Source organism: Mesocricetus auratus, unplaced genomic scaffold (genome assembly GCF_017639785.1).
Source record: "Mesocricetus auratus isolate SY011 unplaced genomic scaffold, BCM_Maur_2.0 Super-Scaffold_100010, whole genome shotgun sequence".
In the NCBI taxonomy this organism is placed as follows: domain Eukaryota; kingdom Metazoa; phylum Chordata; class Mammalia; order Rodentia; family Cricetidae; genus Mesocricetus; species Mesocricetus auratus.
This window is the reverse complement of record NW_024429194.1, coordinates 63,280,949-63,307,975: the sequence shown is the minus strand read 5'-3', so window position 1 is coordinate 63,307,975 and position 27,027 is coordinate 63,280,949. Positions and strand designations below refer to the sequence as shown.

The window sequence follows — 27,027 nt, the reverse complement described above, 5'->3', positions numbered from 1 at the left end:
ACGCAGTCGACTCGCCGGCCCCCGGGGCGGTTAGCGCTTCCGGGGTCGAAGGGTGCGCGGGGTTGAAAGCGGCCCGCTCCGCCCCGTCCCCCTCCCAGACCAGCAGAGGCAGCAGCCGGAGCAGCCGCAGCCTGCGCCCTCTCCCGCCCGCCCGCCCTCCGCCCGCCCGCCCGCCCTCCGCCGCCCTCCACCCGCCCCGGGGTCTCTTTCCCCCTTCCTCCTCCTCCACCCCCCCCCTCCTCCGCCCGCTAGCGGGGCCCCCCTCGCCTTCCCGCCCGCCCCTATTGTTCCGCCCCCGGCCTCCCGCCCTTCCCCTTCCCGCCCGCTCCCCTTTTCCCCTCAGTCGACTCGCGCCTCCAGGTAAGCTTAAAAAATTCTCCTCCGCCCCCGGCAATGTCTTCTGTCTCCATTCATGTCATCTTTCTCGAAGGACTTCGTTCCTAGTCTGGAGCCTCGGCCTTTCGTAGTCCCGTTTGAGCGTCCACTACTTCTCTCTTCCTGGCCGTCCATTCACGCGAGGCCCTGGCTCTGGCGCGGCCTAGTAGGCCTCGCGCAAAGCCTGCCTTCCCCCCTCCCCCCGCCTTTTCCCGGTGGCGGCTGCGCAGGAGTCAGGGAGGGCGCGCGCGCGGCAGGGGGGGGGCGGCGGTGGATTTGTTGGTTGAGGGGGGTTGGGGAGGCGATGGCCGGCTTGCTGGCCGGGAGGGTGAGCGCGGCTCCCCGCGGGGGTCAGGCGCTGGCGCAGCCACACGAGGAGGCGCTACTCGTCCGGCCCCTCCCCCCTGGGTCGCAGCGCCCCCCCCTGACCGAACCGTTTATTTCCTCCCCCCTTCTAGTTAAGGGAAGGGGGGATTTATTATTTTTTTTTTTAAAGTGGAAAATGCTTAGATGACCAGGGCGGGGGGGAGGGGAGTGGGGGCTGCAGAGTTAAAGGGTAGGCAGACTCCCAGTTACCGAGTTACTCTGACGTTCTCTCGGGTAACGAATTTTGAAATTACAAAATGCCTGCCGCTATAAACCAGACCGAGCTATTTATAGAGGGGTAATTGACTGCAGGATTAACAGCTGGATTCCCGGGATGGGGTACACTTAGATTGACCTACTCAGGAGAGGAAGTCACAGAGGTGTCTTTTTTTTTTTTGTATTAGAGGGCTTGGAGTTTTTTTTTTTAAATGCATCTTCGTGTTTTACTTAAGTGGTTTTGTAGATAGGTTTTCTTGTCCCCTTGAACTTGTATTACTGTATTTGTAAAATGGGATTTTGAGTAGGGATACGAAATTAAACCTACCAGATTTATTCCGTACATTTGAGGGGAAAAATTAATCTTACAGACTTAAGTCAATAAGCCTTGTTTTTCCACGAGTGAGATGTTGATTTGTGAGTTTTTTGACAGCAAGTAACTGCTGTGCTTTGGGGTGCATTTACATAATCATTTAATCATTGCGAAGTAACCAGAAGACAACATCATTGCCATACACAGAGAGGTGTGACAGCCACTCTTAAGTGCTCTCAATGTTTAGAGCTGCAGAGGCAGATGGGTCCTCGAGTTTGGAGGCCAACATGGTGTTTAAGAAGTTCCATTTGGTCCTGGGCTGCATAGTGAGACCCTGTCTCCAAAAACCCCAAAACCTTGAGGGTATGGGGATTGTGTATACAGCAAAATGAAGTGATGTTTTGAAGGGACAAAATTAGGAGAAATCATTGATACTGATATGAAGGGATGAATACTTGACTTGCTGTTAGAGAAGCTTCAGGACTTTTGAAAACTTGACTCTTTGGAAACTACCAGTGTTTGGTGCTAAATGGGAAGGTTATTAAAGGCAAAAACATCAAAATCCAAATTCTCTGTTGTTTAGAGGATGAGTACATGGGCCATCCTGGTAATTTCACTAGGGATTCTTTAAAGCAAATATGAAGTAAAATTTTACTACTATCAGTTTTTTTGTTTTTGTTTTTCGAGACAGGGTTTCTCTATGGCTTTGCAGACTGTCCTGGAGCTAGCCTTTGTAGACCAGACTGCTCTGAAACTCAGAGATCCGCCTGCCTCTGCCTCCCAAGTGCTGGAATTAAAGGCGTGTACCACCAATGCCCAGCACCATGTACCTATTTGTATTTGGAAGAAAATTTAAGTTTTGAAAGATTTTAGAAGTGTGTGATAGTCAAAGTTAACATACAAGGATAAGGAAAATTTCTCAAATTGATTAGAGTGAGAATTTGAGAAAAGAATTGAGATATATACAGAATCAGATTTCAGAGGAGGAATATGGAATCCTACCAGCTGTGGAATGTATCTTGGATAATGCTTTTTTTCAGTGAGACTCCTGGACTAAACTGTTTTTCTTGTTATTTTGTGACTGTCCCAATGTGTAGTCCTGGCAGCTGACGTTGTTCTCAATATCTTGCCTAAGGTGGCTTTGAACTTAGAGCAATCATGTCAGAAGCTCTGAAATGCAAAGAGTAATACAGTATGTACCACCATATGCAGATCTGAACTGAATTATTTTAAAATCATTTGGTGGTTAACACTAAGAACATTTACGTATGTACTCTACCTTCACTTCCAACTGCCTCGAAGGAAGACGCTGAATTTGCCCTCACTGTATATAGTAAAGTTTGTTCAGCTGTTTTTCAGTCCTTTTCAAAATGTACTCAGCTGAAGTACAACTTCGTGCACTTAAGAGTTCCCTTAGAACCATTGCCAGTGGAAGGAACGAATCTTTCTCATCCCAATCATCAGTGGAAACCCTATCATTAATGAGCAAACTGGAAACAAAACCTGATCTGTAAGTGTTATGAAGTCGTGATGGGTGTGTTTACAAGTCTGATAGGCTAACATTTAAAGGAAAAGAATCAATTAGATACCCTGTCTCAAAAAACCAAAAAAAAAAAAATCAATTAGATAAAGGTGGAGTGAAAATAACTGAAAAAGGATTACTTCCTCCCTCTTAATTTTGGTCATTCTTATATTTCAGTTTTGGCTTTCACTCCCACCAGTGACCAAAGACTTGACCACTCCAAGTCCAGCTCCCTGTTACTACTAGACATGGACACCGGTGTGATTGAAGGTGGATTAAATGTCACTCTCACCATCAGGCTACTTATGCATGGAAAGGTATGCACTAGCTTGGAAAATTAGGTCATAGTAACTGCTATGGGTGGGGCCAGGAAAAGCAGACAAGTATCTTGGAGCTCATCAGATTAGCACTGTGGGACATCTGGCTTTAGCACTCTTCTCTAATGGAGTGTGGTGAATAAAATGGACAGCTTTTACTAGGAAGCTTCAGTGAGCAAGAAAGACTTAACAAACAGAGCCAAAAAGCAGTCCTAGTTGGATGGTAAACATTCTGATGTTGTAGCTTATAATTTCAGAAAGGAAGATTTTGTTTTGCCTTTTATTTTGGTGGTACTAGAGATTGAATTGAGGGCCTTTGGGCAAACACTACCATTGAGTTGTATCCCTAGGCCTCATTTTGCATATTACACTAAGGTATTGGATTTAATCACTCTGATGAATCTTTTTTATTATTATTATTATTTATTTTTAAATTTAAATTAGAAACAAGGTTGCTTCACAAGTCAGTTCCAGGTCCCTCTCCCTTTCCCTCCCTCCTGTACCCTCCCTCCAACACCCCCAATATCCCCTCATTTCCCCAGGGAGGGTGAGGCCCTCCATGGGGGTGTCCATAGTCTGTCATTTCATCCTGGGCAGGGCCTAGACCCTTCCCCACACCCTGATGAATCTTAATTCTTTGATAGCATCTGTATGAACTTTGTGCAAGGAAATGAATAAGTGCCCCCCCATGAATCTTAAAATCCTTTTATTCCTTTGGGTTGGTAATTAGCATAGTTTGTAGTTGGATAGCTGAATACTTAGAATTTTCTTTTCATAATGATGAATTCTGAATTTCCTATTACCAATACTTCGTTACAGGAAGTTGGCAGTATCATCGGAAAGGTAAGACAGTTTTGTCTCAACTCTAATTACTATTTAGTCAGTTGAGGCTGAAATAGTTGGAGCTCATGCGTGACTTTTCCTCTTACAGAAAGGAGAATCTGTTAAGAAGATGCGCGAGGAGGTAAGTTACAAGGAACATTGGGATTTGCTAGCTTTGGAAGACCCTGAAAAAGTTCTGTGTGAGAGGTTACGGGGGTGGAGCTCAAAGGGGGAAAGCATTTGTAATGACAAATAGTGTGATAGGAAGTGATTTTTGTGAAAAGTACCAAAAACGTAAAATGCAGTAAGTCATTTGAAGACAAGCAGAACAGTATTTGAAATACTGTTGCATGTAGGCAGTTTCTTGCCTGTTATCTAGGACGGGCTATCCTGTACAATTTCCGTTCTTTTTATCTATTAAAATCCCTTGTTTTTCTTATCCAGAGTGGTGCACGGATCAACATCTCAGAAGGGAATTGTCCTGAGAGAATTATCACTTTGGCTGGACCGACTAATGCCATCTTCAAAGCCTTTGCTATGATCATTGACAAACTGGAAGAGGTTTGTTGTTCTTTTAGGATTGCCTCTTCTGTCCCATTCCAGGCATAAAACAAAACAACACCAAGTTCAAAAGCTTGTATATAAATGAGCTATACCTTCAGCCACTGCCTTTTGAGACAGGGATTCTCTGTGTAGCTTTGTAGATCAAGCTGGCATAGAACTCACAGAAATCCACCTGCCTCTGCCTCCTGAGTGCTAGAATTAAAGGCATGTGCTACCACCATCTGGACCTTCTGGCTTATCAGTGGTGTTTTGCTTGTTTCTGTGAGGGTGTCAGAAGCCCTATAGCTGGAATTACAGGTGTGAACTGTCATGTGGGTGCTGGCAATTGAACTGGGGTACTGGGAGAGTACTTCAGAGCAGCCGGTGATACTAATTGCTTTGTCATCTCTCCAGCCTTTCCTTCCCCCAGTGGTATGGTTTTATTTTGGTGTTTTTATTTATTGATAAGTGTCTCATTTTGTAAGTTTTTGTAAGTCTGGAACTACTAGTAGTTGAAGATGTTCTTAAACACTTCTGTGTCACAAGTGTTAGGATTACATAGAAATGTGTGTTACCCAGCTGGGCATTGGTGGCACACAAAAGCCTTTAATCCCAGCACTTGGGAGGCAGAGGCAGGCGGATCTCTGTGAGTTGGAGACCAGCCTGGACTACCAAGCGAGTTCCAGGACAGCCTCCAAAGCCACAGAGAAACCCTGTCTTGAAAAACCAAAAAAAAAAAAGTGCGTCATCCTTTCCAACTTTGTCATTTAAAATTTTTCTCACTTAACTGTTTGGAAAGTGCCATCGCATCCTTGATGGTTTTACAGTTGAATGAAATTAATGTGGTTTTTATTAGGATCCTGTTGAACACCCAATATATTTTGCATTTTAAACTATATGTATAGACAGATACTGATACTATTGTTTTAAAAGTTGGAGGTAAAGCCCTAGGTTTCTAAAAGCAAAGTAAGAATTACTGATTTTGTTAGAAGTTCAGAGACTGAACAACTATCCTAGGCCATGTGTTCAGCTTCATCTTCCTCCTCCTTGCAGTAATGCTACTTCATTGGTGCCTTTGATATCATAGGCAGAGTTGTGCTCCCTGAAATCTTATCCTTGTCCAGGTCAGAAATGTTATATTTTGAAGTGTAGGGCCCTGTTACTCCAAATAGAAATACATGCTATTATTTTGTTTATTTTGTTTTTTGAGGCAGGGTTTTTCTGTAGCTTTGGAACCTGTCTTGGAACTCGCTCTGTAGACCAGGCTGGCCTTGAACTCACAGAGATCGCCTGTCTCCGCTTCCCAAGTACTGGGATTAAAGGCGTGCACTTCCATCTGCCCCAGTAAAAGTGAGCAATTTATACACCTGGTACATGAAGATTACACAGACAAGTGTCTTAAAAAAAAACTTATTTTTTTATGTATGAGTGCTCTGTGTATCCCTGGCTGTCCTGGAACTTGTTCTGTAGGTCAGGCTGGCCTTGAACTCATGGAACTGTTTTCTGCCTTAGTGCTGGAATTAAAGGCGTGTGCCCCAATGCTTGACAAAGCATGGACTCCTATAATTGATAGTTGCCAGCCCCCAAATACCATTTCAAACATTATAGATAATAAATTGTTTCATTGTCTTTATAGCTCTTTATATATTTTTGTTCAATAAATAGAACTGCTAGTTGGGAAGTTGAAATCTGAGGTTGGGTATAACTCCTGGTGGAGTGTTTGGTAAGCATATAAAAGTCCTAGCTCTGCAGAAAACAAAAATATAGACCTTAAATCATTTTAGCTTTCTAGTATTGATTTTGTAAGAGGACTTTCAGTTTGAATTTGGTTGCATTGTTTTATGTGTTCATATTTGATTTAATTTTGACAAATTTCCACTTTTTGCTTAAACTACTTTTTGTGTATGTGTTTATGCATGTCAGTGTGACTGTACACACTGGGGCCAGAGGAAGGATATCAGATGTTTTCTATTTCTTTCTCTATAGCTTTGAGATAAGCTTTTGTCAGCCTTTCAGGTTCTTGGATACTTCTGTCCCCACACCCCATGGTGGGATTACAGGCATATACAGCCATATATAGCATTTTATGTGGGTGCTGGGGATCTGAACTGATTTGGGTCTTTATTGCTTGCACAGCAAACTTTCTTTACCCACTGAGCCATTTCCTGGTCCCTTATCTCTATACTTAAAAAAAAATGGAGGTGCTGGGATTAGAACCTTTGGTTTCATGCATATGCTAGATAGATGTTTAAGTACCAAGTTATATTTGTAATCCAAATGCAAGGAACATCAGCTCAGTTTGTTAGTAGTTTTACTTTTCTCTGTACCTTTGTGAAGAAAAATAAGATTATGGCTACTTCTGTTTTGTGTTGCTGCAAGGGATCCATTTCTAGGCCTAGGGTAAGCATTCTACCAATGAACAAGTTCCTCAGTCTGTTCCCTTTGGAAGGAAGGGGGAACTTGTTCTGATTGTCTTCTTTTTTTTTTTAAGATTTATTTACTTATTACACATACGGTGTTCTGCCAGAAGAGGGCTCCAGATTGAATTGTAGATGGTTGTGAGCCACCATGTGGTTGCTGGGAATTGAACTCAGGACCTCTGGAAGAGCAGTCAGTGCTCTTAACCTCTGAGCCATCTCTCCAGCCCTCTGATTGTCTTCTTACCTGTAACCCTGATCTAACTTTTCTGAGTGCTAGATTATAGGCAGTGCTGCTGTATTGGGCTTAGAAATTGTAATCTTAACTTAGTGTGGTATAGTTTGTTATACATGTTTGTTCTTTACATGTCCAAGCGTGATTCTTTTACTCACTTTCAACTGTATATGTATGTATGATTATTTTATCTTTTTGGTGTTCTGAGCAGTCTTCTTTTTTTACAGGACATAAGCAGCTCTATGACCAATAGCACAGCTGCCAGTAGACCCCCCGTCACCTTACGGTTGGTGGTTCCTGCTAGTCAGTGTGGCTCTCTCATTGGGAAAGGTGGTTGCAAGATCAAGGAAATAAGAGAGGTTGGTGTGTCTTGTGTTGTGTCCTGTGTCGGCCCCTGGCATTCTCCCTTCAGTTTGATTTTTAGCTTTGATTGACCTGACTATTTAGACAAGGATCTTTATGAGAGCCTCCTGCCTCTGTCGCCTCCTGAATGGGAACACCATTGTACCCATAGCGGATTGTGTTAATGGCTAGAAAAGGTTAACATTTGATGAGAAGATTTAAGTTTGACTTGGTGGTGGTTCAGGTCTGTAATCTCAGTTACATAGGAGACTGCTGCTTTTTCTGTAAAATTTAAGGCCAGTTTACTGGACCAATACCCTTTCTAAAAAAAACACAAGAATGGAGCCAGGTATAGTGGTGCATGCCTTTAATAATCGTACCACTTGGAGTCCAGCACTCAGGAGGCAGAGGCAGGCGGATCTCTGTGAGTTCGAGGCCAGGCTGGACTGACAGCCTCCAAAACATTACGGAGAAACCCTGTCTCGTAAAAACCAAAAAGAAAAAAAAGGAAAAAAATAATCGTACCACTTGGAGTCATAGACAAGGGTCAGCATGATCTGTCTACATACTAAAATGCAGGTCAGCAAGGGTTACACGGGGCCCTCTCAGTTTAAAGAAAAAAACCATGGGATTAAAAAAGGGTGTGTTTTGCCAGGCGTTGGTGGCTCATGCCTTTAATCCCAGCACTTGGGAGGCAGAGGTAGGCGGATCTCTGAGTTTGAGGCCAGCCTGGTCTACAAAGCGAGTCCCAGGACAGCCTCCAAAACAATACAGAGAAATCCTGTCTCGAAAAATAAATAAATAAAAGGGGGTGTTCTGATTTTGGTATGGTTGTATAATAGTTGTTTAGTATGTCTGTAGCCCTAGATTTTTTTTAAAGATTTATTTATTATATGTAGTGTTCTGTCTGTAGGAATCCTGCAGGCCTGAGAGGGCACCAGATCTCATAGATGGTTGTGAGCCATCATGTGATGGCAGGGAATTGAACTCAGGACAGAATACCAGGCTCTAGTGTTTTTAACTTTTGAGCCCTAGTTTTAACCCGTGATAACTGATTTCTCCATCGTGATTAGCAGTCCATGAAGACTATAGTGTGATGATACTGGACTTAAAAGTGTTGACTGTTTAAAAAAACACATTTCAAATTTTGTGTTCAATGTGGGTGTCACAAATACTAGGTGTAGGCTCCCCCGTTTAGTACATCCTAGCATACTACTCCCTACCCCCCTTTAGTTTTAAAGGCAAGGGGTCTTTACTATGTTACCCCCTAGGCTAGCCTGGAACTTATAAATTTACTAGTAATCTTACCTGAACCTCCCAAGTACCTAGGACAACATATAGCCTTTGCCTGGTTCAGTAATGAGTCAGAATATGATAGTGTTAATTAGAATGTGTAACTTTGCATATAGATACCACATTTATATTATTTTGGTTTTTTTCTGTGTGTGTGGGGTGGCTTTTCAAGACAGGGTTTCTCTGTGTAGCCTTGGCTGTCCTGGAACTTGCTCTGGAGATCAGCCTAGCTTCAAACTCAAGGAGATTTGCCTGTCTGCCTCCTGAGTTCTGGGATTAAAGGCATGTGCCACCAGGCCTGGTTCATTTATTCTTTTTTGAGACAAGGTCTATCTAGCTGTGACTGGCTTGGAATTGAGAGATCTGTCTGTGTCTGTTTCTTGGGTGTTGGGATTAAAAGTGGGTGTCAGCCGTGTGCCATTTGTAGTCCCTTTTTTCTCCCTATGAGACAGATTTTTCTGATCTAGCTGATGTCTCTGTGATCCTTACTTCTATATCCTCAGATTTTTAAATTTTTGTTTATATTTTGTGTGTATTATTTCCCCATGGGTGTCAGATATCCTGGAACTGTTACAGGTACTTGTGAGCTACTATGTGGGTGCTTAACAACCTGGTTCTTCTGGAAAAGCAGTCAGTGCTCTTAACCACTGAGCCATCTTTTCAGCCCCCTCCCCAGCTTTTTTGTGTGTTCTTGGTTCTGTGCTTGCAAGCACTTTAAGTACTGAGCCATCCTCCCCGCTTATTCCTATATAGTACACATGCATGCATACTGGTCAGAGAACTTGTGATGTGGCAGTCAGTTGTTTTATTCTACCATGTGAGTTCACTGGGATTAACACAGGTTGATAGATTTAGTGGCAATTGCCTTTACCTACTGAATACTAACTTTTTTTGGTAGATTTATGTATTTATCTATTTTGATTTTTCGAGGCAAGGTTCCTAGAACTCACTCTGTATGCAAGATGACCTCAAATTTATAGCCACCTTGCCTCTGCTTCCTAAGTGTTGGGATTAAAGTCATGAGCCATCAAGCCTGGGTTGATTTATTTTTAGTTATATGTTCATCTCTGTGGCTATTTGCATGCAAGTGCAGGTGCTTTGAAGCCTAGAAGAGGGTTTTAGATTCCTTGGGGGCTGGCGTTTCAGGTGGTTGTGAGCAGACTTATGTGAGTGCTAGGGATGAATTCAGGTTATCTGTGAGAAGCTGTAAACAGCAGAACCTTTTCTCTAGCCCTAAAATAATAATTAAAAATTTTTCTTCTTGTATATGTATGACCTTTTTGCTTGCATGTATGTATGTACACCAGGTATCCGTTTTCTCTGTATTGTTTTGGTGGAGGCTGTCCTGGGAACTCGCTCTGTAGACCAGGCTGGCCTCGAACTCACAGAGATCCTCCTGCCTCTGCCTCCCGAGTGCTGGGATTACAGGCGTGAGCCACCGATATCTGGCCCTCTCTTTTTTTAACCAAGTGAAGTTCCACAGGAATTGAATTTAGGTTGTTAGGTTTGGCAGCAAGCACTTCTTGCTGGCCTCTTGCTTAGCTGTTTTTGTTGCTTTTGGTTTTTGTTTTTTTGAGACAGGGTTTCCCTATGTAGCTTTGAAACCTGCCCTGGAATTAACTCTTAGACCAGGCTGGCCTCAAACTCAGAGATTAAGACTGCCTCTGCTTCCCAAGTTCTGGGATTAAAGGTGTGTGCTACCCCTGCCCAGTTTACTTTTTTTTTTTTTAATATCTTATTTATTTACTGTGTATACAGTCTTCTGCCTGCATGCCAGTGGAGGACACCAGATCTCATTCAAGGTGGTTGTGAGCCACCATGTGGTTGCCAGGAATTGAACTCAGGACTTCTGGAAGAACAGTCAGTGCTCTTAACTGCTGAGACATCTCTCCAGCCCCTTTTTTTTGTTTTTAAGACAGTCTGTTTTCCATTTCTTTCATCATTTTGTCATTTATCATTTCTGTTGACACAGGATTTGTCTGTAACCCTGGCTATCCTGGAACTTAATTTGTAGCCTAGGCTGATTTTGAACTAAGAGAGAACTGCCTACTTCTGCCTCCCAAACACTGGGATTAAAGGGGTATGCCACCACCCACTTGGCTTCTTTTTGTCTGTGTGTCTGACTGTCTATCATTTTATGTGCATTGGTGTTTAGTCTATAGGTATGTCTGGGTTAGGGAGCCAGATCCCCTAGAATGGAGTTACAGACAGTTATGAACTGTCTGTCATGTAGGTGTTGGTACTTGACTCAATCCTATGGAGGATTAGCCAGTGCTTTTAACCTGAGCCATCTAGATCTCCAGCCCCCATCCAAGCTTCTTGATCAACTTTTCATGTCTCAGTGAAAAGTACTAAATGAGTCTTTGTACAGGATTGTTGGTAGTTTTTGGCTTTTTGGCACGGGGGGGGGGGGCCGGGGGTTGCATAAGTGTCTAACTGGACACAGACATGTCAGATGGTCCTTCTCTTTTAGCTTCAGAGATTATAGTTGTGAGCAACTAGTTTGAAATTTCATTTTGATGATATGTCTTGTTTATTTTATAGCCTTATTGTTTATATAATTCATGTGTATTTGTGTCTTGCCTATATGTATGTCTGTGAGTGTGCCATATCTCCTGGAACTAGACAGGGGCTGGTAATTGAACCTGGTCGGTCTTTTGGAAGTACAGCCAGTGCACTTAATCCTATTTCAGAATAGGATTAATGAAAATATTTGCTCAGTAAGAGTATGAAAGATGGCTGATAAGAAAAGAATAGGAAAAGAGAAAGAAAGGGTAATAAGTAGTGAACATTACACTTTAAAGTTGCAGTTGGGTGGAACTGAAGAACATAGTTTTGATTTTTAATTTCCTTTTCCCTTAAAGAGTACAGGGGCTCAGGTCCAGGTGGCAGGGGATATGCTCCCCAACTCAACTGAGCGGGCAATCACTATTGCTGGCATCCCGCAATCCATCATTGAGTGTGTTAAACAAATCTGCGTGGTCATGTTGGAGGTAAGCCCTCAGGCTCATGCTGGAGGTGGGGTTGATTTGGGGACATTGGAACTGATCTAGTCTAGTGAGACTAGAATTAGGTGAAGCTGGTGGCTATCAGTGGGGATGGGTAAAGTTCTCCTGCATTCATACTTTCCTTTTCCCAGTTCTGACTTACCTTAGTCTGTGAGCAAAAATAGGATCTGTTAAGTAGTCTTGTAGTTCAGAACAATTCTAGTATCATGGTTAAGATGAGATTACAAGGACTTGGATTTCTTAAACACAAATTGATCCTTTGAATTGTTTGACATTGACACATTTCTTTCATTTTTCATTTTGAAACAGGGATATAGTCAAAACAATAGTAACATATCATAGAAAAAGTATCAATGGTGTTTATGAGTGAATTATAAAGTCCTGTTAGTACACAAATTAAGGGCAATTACATCTTAAGTTATATGGCGTTGAATCAGAAAGGGAAAAGATTTTGCTTGTGTCTGTGAACCATATATATATAACATTTGAGACTTTCATATCCAAATTTGGTTTTATTATTTATACAGAAATGTGAGATTCTAAAAATTGCCAGTCAAAGTATATCTATCTACACATTGTTTTCTGTGTGTGTGTGAATTCGATTTATTTACGAGTGTGGAAATCATGACAAATAATTTCAGGACATCATTGGTGAGAATTAGTGTGAGCTATATATAATTATAATTCATGAATTTTCTTGTTGCTCTAAAGGTAAATAATGTCATTTTAAATGACATCTAATCATCTAAAACTTGTTAAGTCTAGGGAATGGAAATAATTTTTATTTAACTGACCTGTGTGTGCTATAGCCACACAGCTGAAGCAGCTTTGAAACCTTATCTCTTTTTGTTTTTTTCCCCTCTGACTCTCTCCCAGTCCCCTCCGAAGGGCGTGACCATCCCGTACCGGCCCAAGCCCTCAAGTTCTCCAGTCATCTTTGCAGGTGGTCAGGTAAGAGAATTTTTATTGGTGGACTAGAATAAGCAAAGATTATATTTTAAATAATCTAGTTTGCCAGCAGCACACCAAGCTACTTTGCATGCTTGCTGAAAACTTGTACTTTTGGCCATAGTTTGATTTGCTTTTTTTTTTTTTTTTTTTTGTACTGGAGAAGGTTTTGAATGCCAAGACCTTATTTTATTTTTATAGCAGGCAATGGAAGTTTTGTAGACACTCAGAAGAGTAATTGATTTGGTAATTTAAGGTGGTTTGGACTAGAGTTAAATTCTTTCAGTGTTAATACTTCTCTCCCTATTTCTCCATCCCATCCATGCTTTTGTATGTGTGGGATGTTAGAGGTCTGAGTAATGATAGCAAAGAAGTTGGACCTCTGGAGATTCTGGACGATAATCTCAAATGCCGTGGGGGCATAGGGTGGTAGGGTACTGAACTTGAGTGTCTTACAAATTTTCCCTCCCCTTCACCTCACCTCCCCTACTCCTACCCTCTCACCCCCAAACTCCAGTGTGTGATCCCCCAGACTCTTAACCTCATAAACACTGGTTTGAAACCCATGGCATAATTGAAATCAGCAGGAGTAAGAGGAGCATACATGGCTAGGATGGGGAGAGCAACCTAAACCATTTCTCTTTGACATACGGTTTATTCTAAAGTTAGTGTTGTCTGAGAAGAGCATTGATAAATGTTGTGATACTAATGTATTTTGATGGTTGGTGCTTTGAGTAATAGGTTTTTAGAATACTGGAATTCAGGTTGAAATAGTCACCTTCATTTTGGTAGGTGAAGGTACATTGCTTAAAGTACCTTTCCCACTTGGGCCTGTCCTATTTAAAAACATCTATATTTAACTAGTTTCATTTATTTGTATTTGGTCTGAAAGCCATTTGAGAGGGGAAACCATCAACTTGGAATCTATCTCAGATTTTACTAAATAAAAATGAACAAGCTTATGTCTTGCTGAGATCTTTCACTAATAGTCATATTTCAGTGTTATCTTGAGATGTGTTAGAACTTTGTTTTAGCATGAGATTTGTTTAAACAGGTTTGTCAAAGGGCTGTCAATACAAGTATTTGGGCAGGAAAAGCAACAGCTCAGTCATTGTAGCCAGGAGGGTTAGCCTCAGGAGGTACCCCTTTTCCATGGGATTCTAGGTTCTCCAGTGCTGTCACCATCAATCCTTCCTTACCTTTGCTCCCCGTCACTCCTCCCTTTGTACCTCTTTGCTTCCTTTCCCTCCTCCCTCCCCTTTATTCAGTTAATCTGCCCTCTAAAAGCTTGCAGCTTCTTGAGTTGCCCTGTCGTGGGTCATTCCCATGGGCTTTTTTATAAATGGATCAGTTCATATAATGTCCACGGATGGACCTCTTTCTTTGTGGCAAGGTGGGCTCTGTAGAGGTTCAACTTAATCTTACAGTGACCAAGATCTGGCATCAGCTCTGCTACCTCACCCCTCACTCTTACTGGAATAACCCAATTGTGCAGTGTCATCTGCCATTAGGTAACTTTTTTTTATTCACTGATTACAGCTCGTTTCAAATCTGTGTTCTGAGCTCCTTTTTAAGGAAAAAAGAAAAAAAAATAAACAACTTTTTTTGGTGTGAATTTCATGCTGGTGACAAGGTGCCGGATTGACAGCCCTGGAGACTGAAATCCTCTATTTATCCACAGGACAGGTACAGCACAGGCAGCGACAGTGCGAGCTTTCCCCACACCACCCCGTCCATGTGCCTCAACCCTGACCTGGAGGGACCACCTCTAGAGGTGAGAGGGGATGTTCAGTCTCCAAGGCTCACTCAATCCTTCCGCCTCAGCCGAGACTGCCAACACGGGGGGCCTGTGGCGCTGGTGATTTTTGTGCTGTGGACACCACCTGTCCACGGGGACCTGGACTGACCTCCCCACCTCATTTCACACAGGCCTCGTAGCCCACCAGATGGTAACACCAACTTTTTAAAAAAAATTTTTTTTTGTTGTTGTTCAATCCCTCTTTTCCCTCTCCCACTCTTCCCATCCCATTTTCACCTTCCCACCCCCCACCTGGATGTGTTTTTGGGGGTACTGGCCACTGTGACTGATGTGAGAAACTTCACATTCTATTAAGTAACCAGCCACTCCTTCCTTCCATCCCTTCTTTTTTCCTTTCCTCCTTGTCTTCCCCACCCCATTGCCCTGAAGACCCAGCTCCCTTTTTGGGAGGATATGGTGTGGGGAGGAGGGCATAGTGGGAGTGCTTTTATACAAGGGGGTGCGGTGAGGGGAACAGGACTTAGCACATCCCCCACCCCCAGTCCTTTTGTGATGAGGTCCGTAGTGTTAGAGACCTAGCTAGATTCTAGTAAACTTAAGGTCTTAGGCAATGTTTGAGTACATGTGGTACAGGTTTGTGTAGATAAAAATCATTCATAATAGCATTGTTACTACTTTGAATACATCGGTGGGGGATTGGTCAGTTGAGCCATTGCTTTTATTTCATTTGCCACATTTTTGTTAAAAAGCAAGTATGTGTATTTTGCCTTAATCAAAAAGAACTTTACACCATTTTAAGAGGATCCATGGAATAAAGTTACTGTATTTAGGATTCAAAGAAGGCCACCCCAGGCCTGACCATTTGTGAGATTTCTTCTACTGTCTCAATCTGCCTCCCCTTCTCTAGTTCAAATCTGGCTTCCTGGCTAGTTGAAAACTTGTCATCCCTCCCACACTGGGTGGCTGTCCGTGATTGGTTTTTAATAGGAACTGTTTTCCTCCTTTTGTAGGCCTATACCATTCAAGGACAGTATGCCATTCCACAGCCAGATGTAAGTTTTGACTTCACTTCTTGTTTGGAAAACTCCCTTTCCATCCAAAATTGTCTGATTTCTTTCTCCTTAGTAGACAGGATTATGTTGGATTTGAACCTTTGCGGTGTTGTTATGGCTTACAAGGTGAACCACAGTATGGACTTGTTTGCCTTTGACTTTTACCCTAGAAATTATCAGATTATTAGTTTCTTTCCCCTGTGTATCAGATTACTCTAAAATAAATGTTCCATGATGCACTGTTAATACCTTGGCACAAGTCAAACTGTCAATAAAGTGTGCTTCCCATTGGGAGAGTGGGAGGTTGGGTTTGCCTATAGGCACCCCTCAGTCTGAGGTTATAAAAAAGGTTAGAAAAAGCATTAAGGGTTTGTTTACATATGAACACTAGACAACTGTTGTTGGAATTCAACTCAAAGTTTACTAAGAATCTCTTACTTAAAAGTACTGGTATGTAGACTTTTGTCAGAAACATTTTTTTTCCTTCACGCTTCTTTCATACTTATTAAAACCCTTTCAGGTGCCAAACATTAGACTTGAAGTTGAGTTTGGTGTTGGTTAGTGTGAAGTAGAGTAGGAGAGGGATTATTTCGTCACCATCTAGGACAATTATGAATGTGTATTATGAATAAGATAGTTGAAAAAATAATTGTTGGGGTTGATGCCCAGTTTGGTTTCTTGTTAAGCTTCTCTCCTTGCAGTCTCCCTGCCCCCCCATCTCCTTCCCTTTTCCTAATACTGGTGGAACCCTGCATGGTGTGTTTTCCCTAGCACCACTGCACAGTTTGTTTATCTAGCCTGTCTGTGCTTGTCCCTGGGGCAACTGTTGGCAATGGCTGTGAACACCTTCATTAAAAAGTCCACAGGGGATGGTCGTTGGGCCGGTGTTAACTGCTTTCCTTTTCATAAACCCAAAATGCATTTGTATACTGACATCCTTTCTGTTTCTAACCCTTACCTGTCATACTCTGCCTGTCCTGGATTGTACTGTAAGCCCCATTCTTATCCTATGTTATAGTTGGAATAGTAGAGTCAACTTTGGGAGTCAGGAGCTGTGTATATTCTCACATCTGGATGTGCTTGAGTGCTGACCAGGTTACCTTTCTAATGCTGGGCTCTTCTGTTTTCTTTCCTGCAGTTGACCAAGCTGCACCAGTTGGCAATGCAACAGTCTCATTTTCCCATGACCCATGGCAACACCGGATTCAGTGGTATGGATACCTCAGTGTTTATTTTTGTAAGGTGTAGTACAAGATAGAGGCCAGTCCCAAGGTCTCAGCTTGACAACTGTTTAAAAGAAACTTGATTATATCCAGCACCTGCTGGTATAAACTTGACCTACTGTGGCTAAAGGAGGTAAAGTGTTTGTTAACATGATTTTCATTTTGGGGTGAGTTAATTATAAAAGAATAAAAAGCCCTGGAAGATTTGGGGTGAGGTCTGGGGATGCTTGTCAAGAAAGGGGTAGGCTGATATTTCTATAGCCCATCCTGATAGTGGCCACCTTGATCTGATTAGCATCCCCTTTCTTTCCACCAGGTGTTCACAAGACTTGGGTAGAGACAATCCATTTGTTCCAAATTATGTAGTGTATTTTTGTTTTTGTTTTTGTTTTGGGGCTTTTTTTTTCTGTATAAGGAATAACTTGTCCGATAGGGTTAGAATGAGACCACCAAACTCATTTTCACTTGTATCTTAACAGGCATTGAATCCAGCTCTCCAGAGGTGAAAGGCTATTGGGGTAATGATTAAAAAAAAAAATCTGTAGTATTCTACTGTTATATTAATAAACTGGTGGGAGTCTTGTTTCACTGCCCATAAACCATATCAGCAACATGCACATGGCAGAGAGGAGCTGAGAGAGCAAAGGGGTGGGCCTGGTGCCCCTGAGGGTCCCTTGATGGATCTGGCCAACCACCTTCTAAAAATGTAGTTGAGAGCAGGACTAGAACTGTTAGGGCTAGCCAGCCGGAATGGCCCAATCCTTGTGTTCTAATGGATGGGTAGGGGTGTTTATGATGGGATTTTTTTTCTTTTGTTTTTTTCTTTGGAGAACCAAACAAAAGGCAGAACAATTAGAGCAAAAGACAGAATAAATCTGGAGAAATAAACTCCCCTCAAACTGATTGCCATTTTATCTATTTGATCTTTAAGTCTAGTTGGGGGAGCATTGAGGTGGAAGGTGTTACTCTAAATACAGGTATAATTAAAGCAACTCAGTGTTTGTGCCAAGAGTCTGATACCTGGTATCATACCAGGAATGAAATTGGCACTGATTCTAGTGAGCATTGGGTGAAATAAAATTAGGACACAACAGTAATCTTAATCAGAAAGGGGGATAGATGTGTAGAGGCTTTGCTGTTTAGAATTTGCTCCTGTTTAAGAATGCCACACTTTTTGCCCCTTGTTCTCTCCCTACCTGTTAGTCTGGGCTTTGCAGGAAATGGCATGAAATCAGCTCTTCTGATTGTACAGAAGAATCTTTCCAGCATTGTTCTGATTCCCCTCTCCCATCTTTCCTCCTTGGAGGCTTCAGAGTTAGTGATGAATCCCAACAGCCAATGCTGGGTTTCCAGTTTATTTCCTTCTGTTAGTTTAATGTGCAGATCACTGATTCTGAATGCTGTCCATTAAACTTTCTTGCTCTTTTCTGTCTTTTAGCAGGTTTGGATGCGTCTGCTCAAACTACTTCTCATGAACTCACCATTCCAAATGATGTAAGTATAAAGTAGGTTAGAATTCTGAGGAAAACTTTGTTATAGAGAATTGATACAATTAACTGTGTTACAGATTTCACATGGAGAACTTCCTATACTGTAGAAATTCTTATTTGCCTTTCTGTTAAAGCATCTGGAACTCCTGTTTCCCTCAAGAGCATCAGAATTTAACTATGCTTTGGGAGGAGGGATGATGTCAGGATGAATTCTCGATTTTTGATGGTCCAACACGTATTCCTGTCTTGCTGGATTCATTATCAAGTATTGTTGTGGTTAATTTGTCTTTGGAGTGGAGGCGATACTGTGGGGATAAGAACAAATACTAATGGTTGGGCTGAGAAATTGTTTTGGAGTTAACCTTGATTTGTAGTTAATCATATGAATGGTTCAGAAATTCAAGTGGGAAACTATAATTCAAGGTTTTGATAACGGTATACCAGAAGATTGCAGAGTAATTTTAGGCACAAAGTGTAGAAACTGCTTGTTATATATATGGTCTTCTGTGTAGCTATTTGGCTCTTAATTTAGTATGCTTTTTTGTTGTTTGTTTCTCAAGTTGATTGGCTGCATAATCGGGCGTCAGGGCGCCAAAATCAATGAGATCCGTCAGATGTCTGGGGCGCAGATCAAAATTGCAAACCCAGTGGAAGGATCTACTGATAGGCAGGTCACCATCACTGGGTCTGCTGCCAGCATTAGCCTGGCCCAGTATCTTATCAATGTCAGGTAAGTGTTGGCCTTTCTGTGATTTATAAACAAAACATAGTAATGAGGGAGGGTGTTGCCATATAGATTTACATGTGAGTTTATTTAAGGTGGATACAGATTGAAACATTCTCCTCGTTTTTGTTTCCTTGACCTCTGCTTCTGTATTTAGCAGAGGAAAATAACCAACTAGATTGGGGTTTTATAGATTGTTTACTTTTTGTTTTTGTTGTTTTGGAACAGTGGACAGGGTGGCAGTATATGTCTTTGCTGAATAGGACAGTGCCCTAGCACAGTTGTATTTTACTTGTTTTACATATCATGTAGACAGGTCATTTCTTATGAATTTTAAGTCCAAAGCACATTGAATTTTTAGGGATAACGAGACATCTAAGTAGCTTCTTGGAGGAAGCTGTTAGCATTTATTCTGCAAACTTATTTCTCAAATGGCAAGTGTGTTCCATTGTTTGTAGGGGAAAAAGCACAAGCTTAGGAGTGCTCTAGATACTGTGGGCATATTTTCTCTCCCATTCCTCACCTCATTCTCATATCTGCAAGTGACTTCCTAAGGTTTTCTTTCCCTATCCATAGGTACTGCTGCTATACTTTCTGTTGTAGGACAATTGTATATAGTCAAATGAGCACCCTTAGCTCTGCCTCAGTCACATTGTTAATAGCAGCCATTCTCTTCCACATTAAAATGAACAGTTCCTCAATCTAATACTTGAAGGAATTCATGAATATAAAGTCTATATTCATGTTATACATGTATTTATGTATTTATACCAACAGGAGTTTTTTTTTTTTTTGAGACGGTTTCTCTGTAGCTTTGTAGACAAGGCTGGCCTTGAACCTTGAATTCTGCCTGCCTCTGCTAGGATTAAAGTCATGCTCCACCACCTCCCAGCCAACAAGTGTATCCCTAGTTGAGAACATTGTTAATTCCCTTTGAGCTACTGCAGCTCTTCATATAGAAAGGACTATATGGGGGCTGGAGAAATGGCTTACAGGTTAAGAGCACTAACTGTTCTCCCAGAGGTCCTGAGTTCAATTCCCAACAACCACATGGTGGCTCACAACCATCTATAATGAGATCTGGTGCCCTCTTCTGGCCTGTAGGCAGAACACTATACATAATAAATATTTTTTGTTTGTTTTTTTGGTTTTTGGAGACAGGGTTTCTCTGTATTATTTCGAGGCTGTCCTGGAACTTGCTCTGTAGACCAGGCTGGCCTCGAACTCACAGAGATCCACTAGGCTCTGCCTCCCAAGTGCTGGAATTAAAGGCGTGCGCCACCACCGCCTGGCGTCCAAAATATTAATCCTATACAGATCCTATTAGTAACCCTGAATTCTAGTTCACATTGGAGGGAAGCTTTATGTGGCAAAAAAGCCTTTGGAATCTAGAAATTGTCAGTTTGTGCTTTGGGTGAGGTAGTTCAAATTATTATAACTTTAAATCTGACCTTCCTATCTGTTGTTTTTAATAAGTTAGTGTCTATTTTTGTATGGAAGCAAAACATCACTACTTGAAGTAACTGCAGAGTTGTTTAAACTGGTGAGTGAAACTATCCAAACTGTGGGTTTGGATCAGAACTTTTTAAAGCCTTATCACCAATGCCAGGATAAGGATAAGTATAACTTTGTTTTTGGGGGTGGCGGCTGGAGAGATGGCTTTAACTGATGACCAGAAACCACACGGTGGCTCTCAACCATCTGTAATGTGATCTGGTGCCCTCTTCTGGCCTGCAGACATACATACATACAGGCAGAACACTGTATACATAATAAATGAATAAATCTAAAAAAGAAAACAAAATTTCCTTTTTTTAACCTTCTCTTGCTGAGTTTGAATGAAAAAAACCAAACTGATTTTATTTCCATTGTTGACTTCAGAGCATTTCTGCTGTACTTCCTGAACTGTTGTCATAGGGGTCATTGTGGCTCATTGCTGTGATAATTCCTTAATGACTGAAATGGCCCTGAACAAGCTAAAGAAAATGAAATTAGGGGTTTCCTGCCCTTGGAAGTGACCTTGTGGGAGTTTGTCTCATCTCAGCAAATAACTGTTCCTGGCTTAGATAAGGAATATATGGGGCCCTATGATAGGAATAGAAGTGCATTATTTTTGTTCTAAACACAAATGTTAGTAGTACTTGAGTTTTTCAACTTTAAAATCTAGTTAAAACGCAGAGACAGCTTCCCACCAGAAAGGTTTTCCTGGATCTCATCCACACTTGATTTTAGATTTTTTTTTTAAATTGAAAATGCTACTTTCTTTGATTCTTTAAAGTTAGCCTAGTCAGTGACCTACTTTGGACTCTTTGCCTCCTTCCATTGTAATAGTTTGGGTCATTTGCTATGAAGCTATACATAGACTTTAATATTTATTAACTACAGGAAAAATTATTGTTAGATATGCATGGTGATTCACACTAGTAATCCTAGCAACTGTGAGGTTGAGGCAAGAAACTAGTTCCAAGTCAGCCTGGGCTACAAAGGAAGACCCTTGTCTGAAATTTAAGTATCTGCAGTATAACATGTAATGTTTCTTAAATAATTGTTGAATAATTGATCCTTCACTTAAACTGATGATTTGGTTGTATGAAATCTTTTGTTGTTGTTTGCAGTTAAATCTTTATCAGTTTTTTTTTAACTGTTGTGGGCTGAACTTAAGTTCTTTTTGTATACTAGGTAATTCCCAGCCATCTTTTCTTTTGAGAAAGGGTTTTTTTTTTTTTTCATCGAGACTGGGTTTCTCTGTGTAGCTTTGTAGATCAGGCTTGCCTAGAACTCACAGAGATTGAAAGAGGGTCTTCAAGTTGCCCTTTAAGCTCACTGTGTAGCCCAGGCAGTGTGTGAACGTCTGATGATTTGCCTCAACTTCCATAGTAGCTGTGCCACTCACCAGATTGACCATTTCATTCTGGTTTCTGTGTTGGGTCAATATATAATGCTTGGAAGTATGTATTCTTATGGTTCCTTTTCTGAGTCTTGTGAGAGATGTCTTTACCAAAGTAGTTTTGAATAGCACTGTATGTGGGAGGGAAGGTGATGATATAAATATTAGAGGGTGGGCACAATCTAAAAGTTTGCTGTAAGTTGATATTAGCTCTTCCTAATGGCAGCCAAAGGCACTTACTGATGTAACTGAAGCGGATTTTGTCCTGTACTTTTTCCCTATTGTGCTCTTCCCTTCCACCCACCCTTTTTTTTGTTCCTTTTTTCCTCTGTTACAGTTTAGAAAACGCTAAACCCTCCTCCCAGGCAGCCTCCGTCACGATCCCTGATCACCTCAGCATCAACCTCTCTCAACCCTCCACCCCTTCTTCTTCTTCTTCCTCCTCCACCACCACCCCCTCGCTCGCCACAGCGGGGACTTCCGACGCACCCTCCAGCCTCCCCAACCCTCTTCCGACCGCCCCTTGTGTCTCCAGTCTGCTTGGCATGAAACCCATCCCTCTCCTGGCTCTAAATGTTGTGTCTGCTGCTAAGGGTACCGGGGCTTCAGCTACCACCACCACCACCTCTACTGTGCCATGTGTAACTAACAAACTGAAAGGCGAGAAACAGAGATTCTCTCCCTACTGAGTGCTTATCTTGGAACCTCCTCAATTGGTTCATTTTGTTTTTCTTTGTTAACATTGGTGAGAACCAAACTGTTGTGAGCTTGTGACCGTTTTCTTTTCTTTTTACTACATTGGGGGGGATAACTGGGTGGGGGTGGGAACAGGGGTAATTATTCTTGTTTAGGGTTAGGACTTTACAAATCAGTGCCTGTTTCAGAGTCTGACTTGTTGATTGAAATCTTTATCTAGAGCCACAGTTCTTACTCTCTCTCTCATTCTGTTACACCTTTTTTGTAGCTTTATTCTGCCTTGCAATATATAAACAATGTGTTAGGCTCTGTGTTGATGAATAAAATCTTCTCCGTTAATTCTTTCTTTTTTTTTTTTTTAACTTTAATGGTTAAGCTGTCAGCTGGCCTTCTTGGCCAGATCTGTGTCTCTAGTTATAATAAAGTTGCGACAGTAAGAACCGTAGCTCACTGTGTGATGTGACGGGTGAAGGGGCGGGGACTTGTGATCTGTGCCTTCCTAAGCTTGGATGGCTATACTGCCTACTTGGGCCTTTTTGCATCCCACATGAATTTCAAAACCCTTTGTCAATCAATATTCTTAAGTAGAAGACCCTTCAGTAGTCTTCATTTTATTGCCCAGAAGCTTTTAGTCAAGAACAGCTTTCCTTACATTACTAACACCGGCTGATAACAAGGTGTCCTTGCCTAACTCTTTTCCTCTGATGAGTGGTTATTTCAAAGGCATACATAGGATTTACTTGTTTATCCATAATAATGGGTAATGTCAAAAGTTAGGTAGCTTTTGTCTGTATTCCTTTAATGGATCATTAAATATCCTTCTGATAATTAGGAAGGACTTCATTGATCTGAGTATGTTGAATAGTCATTCTAAACCAACTAATTGGTCAAGCAAGTTTGTTTACCTTTTATTACCAAGGGTAAATCCCAACCATTTGTTTTTGTTTTTTGTTTTAATCTAGATGAGCTATGGGTGTTTTCCACAAAAGAGACATCTGCTAGGACTAAGGATTTCCACATAGACAGTGGTAGAATATTTGCAAGACCCTGGGTTTGTATCTCATAGTTAGAAGGCTGTGGGATTCTCTTCCAGTCAACCAGGGGATATACTGCGAGTTTTCTTTACTGGTAGCAGTAAAGTTTTCTATGTAGATTTTTTTTTCCTGATGGCCTTTCCCAACATCAGAAAGTCATTGCTGCTCATGTTTATTACATCGTCTTTCAGTCTGTAGTGTTATTGTGGCTCCTTTCTTCCAGATTGACGTCACACATTTGTGTGCAACATATTTCAGGTCTGGGTCTGGAAGGCCTCTTTTTCTTTTTCTTTTCTTTTTTTTTATTTTTTGGAGATGGTTTCTCTGGGTAGCCCTGGCTGTCTTGAAACTGTAGGCCAGCCTGTCCTGGAATTCCACAGAGATCCACCTGACTCTGTCTCTTTGCTGGGATTAAAGGTGTGTGCCGCCACCACTGCCTCACTGAAAGGCCTTTTAATCAAACAAATATCCCCAGTAAAGAATTGCTGAAGGAATCCAGATGTTGAAGGGGCTTGGCTATCACGAATGAGATGTGTTTCTGGTTGAGATTTCTCTTCTGTGCCTCACCCACTGCATCTTGCCCTTAAATTCTTGCTTAGGCTATAATTATAGTGAATAACTGGACAGTTCTTCAGCTGTTTATATGGCCACAGTGCTACCAGCCTATATGGTGGGGTATTTTAAAAGTCTAGATTTAAACTAACAAATTTCATTCAGCCTTTGTTTCCTACTGAGCTTTATCATTCAAAGTTTATTGTTTACTTATTTGTATGAGTTTCTTATGTTCATATGCATGTGCACTGTATGTGCAGGGCCCTCAGGGAATTAGAGTCACACACTTGTAAACCAGCAAATGACATTTGTGAAGCAAATCCGGGTTCCTGCAAGAGTAACAAATGCTTGTAACCCTGAGATGTCTCTTAAATCCCTAAAGCTTATTGTTTACCTTGCCCATGCATGCTCACTCTTTTTTTTTTTTTTTTTTTTTTTTTTTTTTTGAGACAGGGTTTCTCTGTGGCTTTGGAGGCTGTCCTGGAACTTGCTTGGTAGACCAGGCTGGTCTCGAACTCACAGAGATCCGCCTGCCTCTGCCCTCCGAGTGCTGGGATTAAAGGCGTGCGCCACCAACGCCCGGTGCATGCTCACTCTTAAATGCTTGTGTATGTTGATGTTTGAGGGTATGCCATACTGCACTGGTGGAAGTTACTGTCTTCCCTGTTTCAGACTTTTTTTTGTCAGTGCTCTATCTGCATGTACAACCTGGGCATCAGATCCTACTGTAGATCATTGTCAGCCACCATGTGGTTGCTGGAATTGAACTCACGACCTCTGGAAGAACAGCCATTGCTCTTAGCCACTGAGCCCAGATGGTCTTTTTGATCTTTGCTAACAGCTGTCTTTCCAGCTTGTAGGCATTTTCCTCTCTCTGCTACTGGACCACCTTCTGTGTCCATTTTAACGAGTCTACTAGGGGCACTAAAATCAGTCTTTATGCTCTTATGACAAACACTGTATCCACTGAGCCATCCCACAGCCCGTGTATTCCTGTTTTGTGTGTGCACATGTATGTGAGTGCATGTGTACATGTGTGCGAGTGCATGGAGTAGAAACATGTTTTTTTTCCTCCTGTATTCTCCAACTTAGGACATTTATGAACTTATTTTTTGAGAGGACATCTTTGGCTGATCCTGGGGCTCACTCATTTAACTAGACTATATCCCTAGCACACATCACAGATGTGTCCTCCTCTACCTCCCCAGCATTGGTATTACAAGTAGCAAAGAATGAGGTACTCTCCTTCATACTGAATTTTACCTCTGAGCATACTAAGCAGGCCTGACTTTGAAGCTTCAGGGATCTCACATTTGTGTTTAATTTAGGCACATTCAGGGTAGTAAGGTAGACAGGAGCAATCATTTCTGACTTTAAGAAAACACATTAATTGAAGGATGACCATTGTGGTTTCTGGGACAACCCCCTCCCACTACAGTATTTGTATATTAGTTCACACAGTGTACTTCAAATACCACAAATGGATGTCAGTCGGTTCTTAATGAAGTTAAGCTTATGGCATGGAACTGAGACTAAAACCTTTTAGTTTATCTTCAAAACGAGGCATTTTGCTGCCTCCCTGATCAGTGAAGTGTACTTAACGACTTTTCCTCAAAGTTGGTTCCATGACCTCAGATGGCCTATTTAAAACAGAAGTAGAAAGGCACTGTAGCTAGGTATGTTTACATTGAGGGTTTAGCACAATAAGAAGGCCATAGGTTTTAATGAGTGAGCTAAAAACTGTAGCCACGCTGTTTGCTTTCCTGTTCATTTTTGTACTGAAACCTAAGCCTGGAAACAATAATTTGAGTTCTTCACTGTAGTTTCTATACTTAGTTCTTCCCTCTAACGTCCTTTAATATTTGAAATTATGTAATGTCTTCAAATGTGCTCCCAACCCACAAAGGATTTCCTTTACACTGATAGAGCTAGTACATATGCTGTAACACATGATAGCATTAATTTTCTGAAGGCTAGTGTTCTCCCCAGACCAGTATTTGTGTTTGAAGGAGGTAAGCAGAACAGTAAAGAAACAGCTGTGCACCATCCCCGCCTTTCAAACAAGTGTTGTCTCCCCACCCCAACAAAAATGAGTGGTATATCTCTAGAAACACTTTAACAAAGGTGTCACCAGCAAGGCATGCTTTGTTAAACCTCTTCCGAAAATGCCTCAGGACCGTTGGCTCTAGTACACACACAATCCCCACGTAACACCATACTAGTTAATAACCCTTGACATGCCCTGTTAGTACTACTCTACCTGGGAAAACTGACTTGACTTTTGTTTCTGTTTTGCAGGCTTTCCTCGGAGACAGGTGGCATGGGGAGCAGCTAGAGCAGTGCAGGTTCATCCATGATCCCTTCCTGCTCTTCACCACCACCCATGATCCATCTGTGTAGTTTCTCAACAGTCAGCGATTCCAGGTTTTAAATAGTTTGTACATTTTCAGTTTCTACACACTTTATCATCCACTCATGATTTTTTTAATTCAAAGCGTTTTAATTCCTTTCTCTGTTCAGCAGTTATGCTGAGATATCCATATTTAGTTTTATAAGCTTCTCCCCTTTTTCCATTTTTTTCCATTTTTTTTGGCTCATGAATTTTTGTTTGTCATGGAAATGTAAGAGTGGAATATTAATACATTTCAGTTTAGTTCTGTAATGTCAGGAATTTTTCAAAAAAAATTAAAAGATGGACTGGAGCTTTTTCTTTGTGAATAGAAACTGGATGCCACAGTGACTCATGTGGGTGTTATTCCTGTCTTGATGTTATTTTTATACCTTTAAACCTTCACATAGCCCTGGTTGGGTTTGAATAGAATTAAGATATTTTCTTCTGTTTTACCACTCCATTTTTTTGGTTGTTGTTGCTTTAATTGCCCTTGATCCTTTC

General features: G+C 41.5%; 1 protein-coding gene across 20 annotated transcripts; it reads left to right on the top strand.

The window, feature by feature from the left end:
• Positions 1-237: 237 nt before the first annotated feature.
• Pcbp2 (poly(rC) binding protein 2) lies at positions 238-26,874 on the top strand. 20 transcript variants are annotated; one of them, XM_040753720.1, is made up of 15 exons: positions 238-360; positions 2,970-3,109; positions 3,929-3,952; positions 4,041-4,073; positions 4,376-4,492; positions 7,354-7,485; positions 11,626-11,754; positions 12,634-12,720; positions 14,399-14,491; positions 15,487-15,528; positions 16,667-16,739; positions 17,231-17,269; positions 18,190-18,245; positions 18,802-18,971; positions 22,190-22,887. In XM_040753720.1, exons 2-15 carry the CDS (start codon positions 3,041-3,043, stop codon positions 22,539-22,541), a joined length of 1,416 nt encoding a protein of 471 aa, XP_040609654.1. In that variant the 5' UTR covers positions 238-360; positions 2,970-3,040; the 3' UTR covers positions 22,542-22,887. The 20 variants fall into 20 exon arrangements, with proteins under 20 accessions (XP_040609654.1, XP_040609662.1, XP_040609661.1 ...); XM_040753721.1 differs by lacking the exon at positions 238-360 and adding an exon at positions 2,417-2,780 and having other exon boundaries at positions 18,193-18,245; XM_040753719.1 differs by lacking the exon at positions 238-360 and adding an exon at positions 2,422-2,780.
• The last annotated feature ends 153 nt before the right edge of the window (positions 26,875-27,027 follow it).

Excerpts from the sequence above, each read along its gene's own strand:
- Pcbp2 (XM_040753720.1), top strand. The coding sequence starts at position 3,041 with ATGGACACCGGTGTGATTGAAGGTGGATTAAATGTCACTCTCACCATC. Across the intron at positions 7,486-11,625 it reads AGATCAAGGAAATAAGAGAG|AGTACAGGGGCTCAGGTCCA; the intron begins GTTGGTGTGTCT and ends TTTCCCTTAAAG. Across the intron at positions 11,755-12,633 it reads TCTGCGTGGTCATGTTGGAG|ACTCTCTCCCAGTCCCCTCC; the intron begins GTAAGCCCTCAG and ends TTTTCCCCTCTG.